Consider the following 9,933-nt stretch of genomic DNA (forward strand, 5'->3'; position numbering starts at 1 on the left):
AACATTATTTCAATTTATTAAAACCAGTTTAGAACTTTTTTTATGCAAAAATGGTTAACATATTGTATTGTTTTGCACCGAAACATCACAGAAAACAGAGCCGCTGATTATAAATTTGATCAGCGGAGAGCAAAAGCTTTAACCATAGAATGAACCTGTATTCTTCTGCTTGTCTAGTAGCATGAACAGCAATGCAAATGTAATAAAGAATTTAGATTATTCTAAATAATGAGATAAGTGACTCGAACCCTCTCCGAAGCAGCTTCCTCTGATTTCTAATAAATCTTGAATGCCACAGCATATCAATATCTCGAAAGATACGATGTCTGCCACACTTTTACCGCTGGATCAATCTGCAGTGGTTCAGAAGTTTGCTGTACAATATCTTGTGTCAAAATCGCATGTCTGCGGCACATAACTCCATATATGTGTCTGCACATTCCATAGAAAATGAAAAATTGTTCAGCGAGATGATTAATCTTTGATTATAATCCAAACTGATTGATGGACTGGTTCTTAACATGGTAACAGAGTTCAGGCTCACGGGAGACTCGGGAGTTTGGAGTGAGGGGGAATGTTAGAATGCAATATGATACTGGTAAACCTTCTTCCCAACGCCTTGACGTTTTGGAAGAATTGATCACTTAACAACCGGAACTATCAACTAAAGGAAGACTATATAGAATCATAGAATAATGACTTTAAATCTTGACAATAGCACAAAAGAAAGGAAGAGATTTTGTACCTAATCGATCATGTAAGAATCCAGAGAAGGAGTAATGAGATGAAAGCAAGCCTGCAAACATTAACAAACACAGTTACAAGAACTATAACAACAGATTCTAGTATAAGCTCTTTGTTCTCTATATAAGGTGTTCTCTGTAGGATGGGGAAAGAATTAACGTACATCATGATGTGGGTAGTTCGAGTACGTGTGTTAGCAGCACTAGTACTAGTTGTCATTTGATGAACCTCGACGGAGGCAGAAATTTTGGATCCAGTAGCATTGTTAAACAAGTATAACTTGGCATTCTCTCCAATGGCCTTTGTTGGATATACCCTTGATGTTATGCAAGTCCTACCTCCTTGAGCAAAGCTCTCGACAATTGAATGATCCACCTGAGATTGATATTAAAATGTCGATTCTTCATTAATCTGGACATTTATACATTTACCCAAATTTTTATAATGATCAAGTACAATTGGAAGATGAAATGTGGATGGAGTTGTATATACTTACTAGTATCCTCACTGTTAGTTTTTCGCCATGGAGTACCGGAACTGTGCTGCCATATATTCCCTTGTCGACGTCACCAGCCACAGAAGACCTGCAATGACATACTACATATAATCATATAACCATAAGCAGAGGAATTTACATTAGAAATTTCGTTTGGTCTTTAGTATAACCTTGAATGATCAGCACAGAACAATGTGTGGAGATTTCCACCAGGGCCTTTAGAAATGTAGAAGTAGACTGGAGTGTGCTCAATCAAGTCATTATCAGCAAGAATTAGCAGCCCGAATGGCCCTAGTACACCGCGGTCAGCAGCTCCTCTGCTGCCACTGCAATTGTAAACGACTTGTTGCTTATTTAGACTCTCTATCACCTTCTGATCCACCTCGAATTCAGCTTTAATATCCAACTGTCAATCATGCCAGGGACGATTTAGACATACGAGATTCATGTGCATTGTGCAATGTAAATGCTTAAGTACACACACATACCTGAGCAGCTGATCCTACTTCTAGTGGCACAACTGAGCCAGCTTTGATCTCTACCTTGTCGAAGACCTTTTTGTTTGATCTTAACTCCTCGACCTCCTCAACTGGCCATTGAATCAAGTTGTTACCAGTCTTTTTATCAAATAATATAGTCCTTGGGACGGCCTATTTAGAATCACATTTTGAATCAGTACTTCTGAAATATGACAATCAATTTTTAAGCAAAAACCGTATTGTACCTGAACAGACGCCCAACCCTTTTTCACATCGCTATTTTCACTATCCGTTTCCTTAATCCAACCCCACAAAACTCTCCGTTTCTTGTTCGGATCATAAAATGTCTTTGACGCGTAAAAAATCCCATAATCATACCTCAGACCAATACCAGCATCCACATTCGGATTATCAGGAGTCCATGTAGCCGTTCTAGGTTCGTAGGTTCCAAACGAATAATAATCACACCTATCATCATCAAGGCTAACTTTTACTACATGTTTCACTCCTTTAGCCATATATGATGTATCCAGACCATCTGTCCCATCAACAGAAACTGGGAAGAAGTCGACGCACTCCCACATTCCAGTGCCTTTAACCTCATGTAGCACCCCTTTTAAGAGCTTATAATTCTTGAAGTCCACAGTGTCATACACTAGTGAAATGCCAGTTTTGTTGTGTTTGGACCCAATGGTGATGCGCCACTTCCCCTCAGACGTTAGCCATGCTGTTGTAGGATCACGAAAGTCCTTGTACCCGATACCAGGTGGTGGGAACAAAACAGGGTTGTTAGGGTATTTGACCCAATCAACAAGCAGGGGATCAGATGGATCAGCAGGATAAGCAAGATTTTGCACCTGCACTGACTCATTGGTTGATCCGGTGTACAGCATGATGACATCACCATTAGGAAGGGTCGTGGCAGAGCCAGTCCACACTCCATTGACATCATACCACTTATCAGTGTACATGGCCACTGGAAGGTGGTGCCATTTCAGGAAATCCTTCGATACAGCATGACCCCAGACAATTTTATTGCCCCATACTGCCCCGTCCGGGTTGTACTGGTAGAACAAGTGGTACCATCCCTTGTAAAATAATGGACCTGCAGTAATTCATTAATCTCTTAACTTCTATAACAAACAATCAGGATCTCTTAACCACGTTAAATAACCGGTTCATCTAAAACCTTAAGTCATCAGAGGAAGGCCCCAACATGATCATATATTATTTTAACATAACTAATTCAGCAAATAATGAATCAAAATAATGTCACAAGAGTTGCGTGATGCACTCACCATTAGGATCTGCAACAAGTAAAGCAGGATCATTTTCGCATGCATAACCGGATCAGCATTGCCAGCCAATTCACATGTCCAACATACAATCACAAGTTAATGCACATTTTAAAAATTCACATTTGGACACTGAAGATAAATTAATAATACCATTCATCCAATTCTTCTTAGGTTGAAAGTGAAATGAAGTTCTTTCAAATGACAACATCTTCGGTGACCATGGAAACGAAGGCAGCTTCATTTCCCATACTGGCCATCGAAAGGTTTTCAGTGACACTCCCTCCGCCACTCCACGTGGCAATACTTCATCCACATTATCATCTCTAGGTTTGCCTAAAGACAAAGATCCCCTAAACTCAACTACCTTAGAAAACGCGAAAATCAAACCAACACAAAAGAATGCAGTTAGTAACACAATGAAAAATTTCAGAAAATGCTGTCTAGGCCGTTGCTCGAGCACAGGAGGTGGAACGAAGGGCTGTTCATGAGCAGCCTCCTCGTCGAGTAGACGAGTGTAGGGCAGATCAAATCTGGTAGATGGTGGTTCCTCCATATCAGATACTGTAGATGTTCGAAATGCAGCTTTTTGGAAGGGTGTTATGACATAAATTTTAAGTGCAATGTGACAAGTAAATAGCGTATAAATACACTCTCACTTCTGTTAGAGAATGAGAATGATTCTATAGGCTATAGGCATGGAGACAGTGAGAATGAGTCCTCTTACTGGATCCCTGATTATCGTATGTTCCAATCCATATATTTCAGATCATCTATATTTGTAATTTAAAATATATTTATTTATTTTAAAATTATAGCTTGACTATGTCCTAAGTTCACTGATTATAATTCATCTTTACTTCATTTTATTTGATAAATAACATAAAAATGACAAATTGTTTATGGCAGAAGTGCTCAAAATTTGCTTTCAGTCAATCGTTCTACCATGACAAAAAAAATTTGGTTCAAGTGGAATTCATATTAATATAAATCCAAAACCTCTTTAGAAAGTGATAATTTTTTCGGGTTTCAAGAATATCACTCTAGAGAGCTTTACTGACTGTTCTGCGTTTATGTATTTGAAATATCAAATTACAAGAAAAGTTTACTATACTGGAGAACATGGTTACTGAAGAAGAAACAAAAGCGGCGGAACAGAGATCCAACTTCAGCATTTGGTACATTCTATACATTTGGAGGAGGCCATATCTTCCCGAAGAGCTCCTCAACCCGCTTTGCTTGATCAACATACCCGTCCAAACCAGCAGTAAGAAGCTCGAGACTAGCAGGCCTCATGGCTGATTCCAAATTGTACTGATCCCACTTCACAAGCTGAAAATGGAGTACCAAAATATCAGTCAAGACTCAAATGACAATTATTTCTGCATGCTTCCTACTTCTAGATTTCGAAAACATTGGTGAAGTCAAACCTATGGAGCATGAGTGCGGGTGGGAGTGCGGAGATACGAAAATTTAAGTAAAATTAAAATTATGGGGATTCGGGTGCAGTATTCGGCATATACTAATATATTAAATATATATGTAGTATACATATTTTAAGAGTTTCATTTAAATTATGCTAAAATAGTGAACCAAATAAGTTAATTATCCTTAATCATATGTGTCATTTTCACTTGATAACACAAACAATGTATTCTACTGTACTAAATCGATTATATTGTCAAGTATTTCATTATTTTCTCTCACTTGTGGGTTAAAGAAAAATTCCCATGCACCCAAGTATTGAGTGCGTATCCCCAAGTATCGAGTGCGTAGTGCGGTAGGTAAGAAAGAATCCATGCTTTCGAGAGCCAAAATAATACTCAGAAATCAATCTTAATAATGCGAGACAAAAACAGAGATGGATTTCTCTAACAAATGCCTCCACTTGCTTTCAGAAAGCATTGAAAAAAATGCACACTATGACATATTAACATGGATTAAGCTCAAACCTTTTCTTTGCGAAAACTGTAGGCAGATCTGATTGAGGAGATAGTCTTCTCACATAAGAGTATTTCTCATCAGGAGGAATCACAAATTCCTTAAGGGACTGCAATATCTTCAACAGAGTGATAATATAGTCGATACTGATCAAGATACAGGGAGATAGAGTTTAATATGAAATGATCTGCATAGAGGTCCGAAAGACATTGAACTTATTGGTGGCATTTGAAGATCTATGTAATTACCCTAACATGTTGAATACGTCCTGCTTGTTCCGCATAGCTGCGGCCATCAACTTCGACTTGTGACCATATTTGTGGATGTAGTTGTAAGCCTTAGTAACCTGCAATTTTGGACAACAGTATTGAGTATTCATGCGGTTAATATTAGTTCTTCGCATCACATAATTGCCTGTATGTAGTATCCTATTTCACTTTAACAGATATTTGAAGTTTGATAATAAAACATTTAGAAAATCGATATGGACTTTTTGTTCAATCTGAATAGTGAATGCATTATACAAAATAAAATTTAAAACTCCTTCTACTCTACTTAATCAGCTATTTGTCAACTTATACCAAGCACCCTTAATGAAGTACAGTATATTTTATGAAATGTAATGCATGGATGGAACCAATAACTAGTGAACCTCTAAGTAACCCGTGTAATAAAAACAAGATTGAAGAAACTTAAGGAAGGGAGCTAAGGCGAGGAAACATGATAACAGGTGAGACAGAGAGAGGATGAATTGTAATGTTATGTCCATGGATGATTGAGGACTTTAAAAAGTTGGAAATGTCGACCGAATAATAGTGTAATATCTGGAACTAGTACAGAGATCAGATATTTTCTAATACCTGTACAGAGATGAATGTATGTCAGAATCTACTTTGAAATAAAAACACCAATGATTATGAAGCTCCAAGTAGGAAAAATCCCGGGGTGGTAGGAGAACCATATCATTTATTACAATGAGCCGCATCATGCATGCTGCATCAACTATACGTCTATATCATATCGCTAGGATTATATTGATGATACTTGAAACGGGAAAAAGCAATAATATCATGGTTTCTCTAGGAAAAGGTTTGTATCACAGTTAGTTTTGTGGGAAGGAAAATATATACAGAGGAAACTATAAATTTGAAATTTCGTCAAGTTATATGTGAAATGAAACAGGGAAAAGATATCAGAAAACTACCAAGCTGATAACTATGTCTGATTAACATCATAACATGTATATTGCAACAGTATAGGGAGAGAGATAAGCATGAACACATATCCATGATGAGAAACACGTAAATATAGGAAAATATATTACCATCCAGTACCATGAAATGTGATATAATATGTGTTTGGAAAAATACACTGGACAGCTTTCTTGAAAATCACTACTGTAAAAAGAATTTACAGAAATGCAGTCCTATTAATTATTATGATGCACATCTCTAGTGCAGCTGATGATGTATGGCTGTCTTAAAAATGAAGACTTACACTAACATAGGGAAGAAATTATGTTCGGAATCGATCAAATGACCGAAGCAGCATACAGTAAACTAACCAAAGTTAATCCAGGATCTTCTCCTCTTTGAAGAGAAGCTTCTACCTCTGGGTCACCAAATTGGTTCCGAGCCCAATCCTGGTGATTTGCATACATTAGTAACGCCATTATTTCTAATATATCATTAATCAATCATCAGGGTACTCAGATTTTACCCTCAACCGACCAACAAATATCTGAATAACAGAAACACCAGCTTGAGCTGCAGCAACTACTTGACAAAAGCGGAAGAAGCTGTTGGAAACGTGATAAGCTTTAACACACCAAATATATAAATCGTAAACTAAAGATTTGATAAAAGATAAACACACACACTTTTATTTCTTATTTCACTAGATATATAAAACTACAGCTTGTTTTTCTTGTAAACACTTAAACACAAGGCTGCTACCTTCTTTTCTTTTTAACGAGCTATAGCTCCTTGCTTTTCTCTTTCAGCAACAATTCTGCTTTTTCACTTCTATGTATGTTTTTTAATATGCATGCAGGCACCTGTATATATAGGTAGGGATGGCAGAAAAATCCGATCCGAATGGATACCCGACCGTTTCGACCCGAATGGATTTTACCGAACCCGATATTTTGGATTTGGATTTGGATTTGGATTTGATTTTTAGACCCGAACGAGTTTGGATTTGGATTTGGATATTAGGTGTTCCGTATCGAAACCCGACCCGAAATCCGAATCCAATCCGAACCCGATCCAAACCCGAAACCCGAAAAAAATCCGAATAATATATATTATATATTATATATATTATTTATAATTTTTTGCCATGATATATATATATATATATATATATATATATATATATATATATATATATTTCTAATATATTATACTAATATATTAAATAGTTTTTGAGTTTTCACTCACCAAGTCACGTGCAAATCACAGTAGGAAACAAATTAAACATTTTCTTGTCTTGCCCCAAATTAGCTAATCGCACCTAGTTTTAATTCATCATTACCCGACCGTCCATTTCCAGATCTTGATCCTAGGATCCATGTCACACTTCGCATTCGCCATCAACGCCACCGTCAGCGACTTCCCAGTCGGCAAATTTGCCTTAATCCTGCTACACTCGACTCTAATCCCAACCTTCTTGCTCCTCACTTTCACTTTAGTATCCAGCTCGATATGCAACGGCAAGGTCGGAGCTCGTGGACCGCTCGGTATTCTCGAAGCCGGACTCGATCTCCGACACCAGTCGTGTTCACTCGGATCCGCAAGAACACCTCTGGTCGCGCAGAAATTCGGGTTCGGAGAAAACCCGAACCCAATCCGAAATCCGTTGGATCGGGTTCGGGTTTTGTTTTTCAAATCCAAACGGGTTTGGATCGGGTTCGGGTTTGGTGAAAATTTTCGGGTTCGGGTTTGGATATCACAGATATCCGAACCGATCCGACCCGTTGCCATCCCTATATATAGGGTGCAGATTACTAACCGATCTAATGGCTTACATCATGATAATTATTACATATATATGACCAGCTTTCTTTGTTGTTTTGTGCAGCCTACCTTATTCGTAGGATTCAAACAAGCATGATGCATGAGTTTATAGTAAGCTGCTGCATGTAAACATTATAGAGTGCCACGTCCACGTTTCTTTATAAAGGAGTTTCTTGATGTTGAAGTGATTGTATCGATCTAAAAAAACCAAGATCAAGGACATTCAAATCCGGACTATTTGGTGGTTGACAAACCAGTTTTATATCAAATCCTTTTTGTCTTCCAACTTCGATAAATTCTTCATCATAGACACTTATATGAGGTCGAGCGCTATCCTGCTGAATATATATTGTTGGAGAAGAGAAAAGTGGCAATTTATTTCGAATTTCAAACAAGACTTGTTCAAGTAAACATGAACGATAAACATTCTTTGTGACAGAAGTGCATGCTTTTGTTTCCAATGTACCAGCTGCTCAGATTTTGCTGCTACTTTGGGTTGCCTCGTTATGGACAAAGGGAAATATACCAATTTTAACATCAAAGTGAGTGTTGTTACCATCATCAAATCGAGGATGAGCGACAGCTGCAAGAAAAATTACTTTCGTGATAAATCTTTTATTTTTACATGTACGAATCAAATTGCTTTCTTCTGGAAGTAAATAATACCTCTCTGATTCTCTGGTCATCATTAAACATTTCATCGAATTCAGGATTTGTGCTTAGTGATGCTTGTTTAATTTTTTCCAAACAAAATGTTAGTCTAACTTTTGTCTTTTCATCAGTAAGAAAAGGTTTAATGGCATTAGTTTGAGTTCGAATATCACCTTCTTTAATTCGTCTGTGAAGAGTGGACTTAGCCATGTTAAGAGCACTGGCCATGGATATTTGTTCTGCGCCATAATGGAACTCCTGAAACCTGTGTAGGATCAAGTTAGATCCTCTTTCTTCCCACTCTACCTTTCAAATTTGAGGAACGTCCACCGATAGTCCCCTTGTAAAAGTGAACTGAGCTTGAGCCCATATTCTTTTGATATTGCTGACTGAATAATTAAATTCTTTGCTAGTTTCAAGTAAAATGCCTTTCTTCAACGTTCCATGTAAATTCTTTCTAATAAGTATTGAAAAATCACAAGTCTCTTACTTTTGGTTAATCATTTTTGTGTCATCTTCGCATTCAAAAAAAAATAAAAACTTTGTGATTTAGAACTGAGCTTGAGAAAGAAATTGGTCGGTTTTACATTATGCTTTATGTGGTGATAAGAAAGTTTAAACTTCACTGTACATGATTACTTCTAGGAAGTATAGGCAAAATGTGTGGTCGAAAAGTCTTGTAAAATGGCGGGCCAAGAGTTAGTGTCTGAGATATGAAGGGAACTTTAGCGCCCTTTTATTTTACTTTAATAAACAAAGCCATCAGAAAACCACTCTGCATGTACAATACATTAACTTTTAAAAGATAATGTGGACCTAAGTTAGTCAAATATTTGTTTTTTAAACTTTGTGCAAACTTGACCAGCTCAATCTTTACGAGACACCGGGAGTGTATGATATGTTTTCATAATTAGGACCATAAATGAAGGTGACACTCCTTTTTGGGATGGCAATTCCTGACACCTTAAGTTGACAACCAGTGCCATCTTGTGCGACATCGCTTGTCAACCCAATAAAATCTCAGTTCATGCCACCTTGTTTCACATCGCTTGACATCCTAATAAAAACCCAACAATTCTAATTAGATGCTAGTAAGGATGGTATTCCATGTAATGTCACGTGATGTTGACACATTTTTTTGTATTCCTCGTTAAATTTGTTATTAACAATTAACATGTAACTATCTTTCGCACTAGCTACTAGCGAGTTGTTTTACTATCAATCAACATTCCCAACATTAAGGCCATCCCTTAACTATTGCAACATTTTCACTATAGTGCTAGCATTTAGCAACATATATTGAAGGAAAA

At 37.2% G+C, this 9,933-nt stretch overlaps 1 protein-coding gene across 1 annotated transcript; it reads right to left on the reverse strand.

Annotated features, from left to right (window-relative positions):
* Positions 1-701: 701 nt before the first annotated feature.
* On the reverse strand, positions 702-3,273 carry LOC108207077 (beta-fructofuranosidase, soluble isoenzyme I). The gene is made up of 8 exons (XM_017377542.2): positions 3,168-3,273; positions 3,018-3,026; positions 1,965-2,824; positions 1,729-1,890; positions 1,411-1,646; positions 1,241-1,328; positions 933-1,119; positions 702-796 (listed from the first exon to the last, which is right to left on the reverse strand). Exons 1-8 carry the CDS (start codon positions 3,256-3,258, stop codon positions 702-704), a joined length of 1,728 nt encoding a protein of 575 aa, XP_017233031.2. The 5' UTR covers positions 3,259-3,273.
* Positions 3,274-9,933: the final 6,660 nt, after the last annotated feature.

Source organism: Daucus carota, chromosome 2, assembly GCF_001625215.2.
Source record: "Daucus carota subsp. sativus chromosome 2, DH1 v3.0, whole genome shotgun sequence".
NCBI lineage: Eukaryota > Viridiplantae > Streptophyta > Magnoliopsida > Apiales > Apiaceae > Daucus > Daucus carota.

Coding starts and splice junctions, on each gene's coding strand:
- LOC108207077 (XM_017377542.2), bottom strand. CDS start 3,258: ATGAAGCTGCCTTCGTTTCCATGGTCACCGAAGATGTTGTCATTTGAA. Junction 1,891..1,964: donor AGGGTTGGGCGTCTGTTCAG/GTACAATACGGT, acceptor GATTCTAAATAG/GCCGTCCCAAGGACTATATT. Junction 1,120..1,240: donor AACTAACAGTGAGGATACTA/GTAAGTATATAC, acceptor TATCAATCTCAG/GTGGATCATTCAATTGTCGA.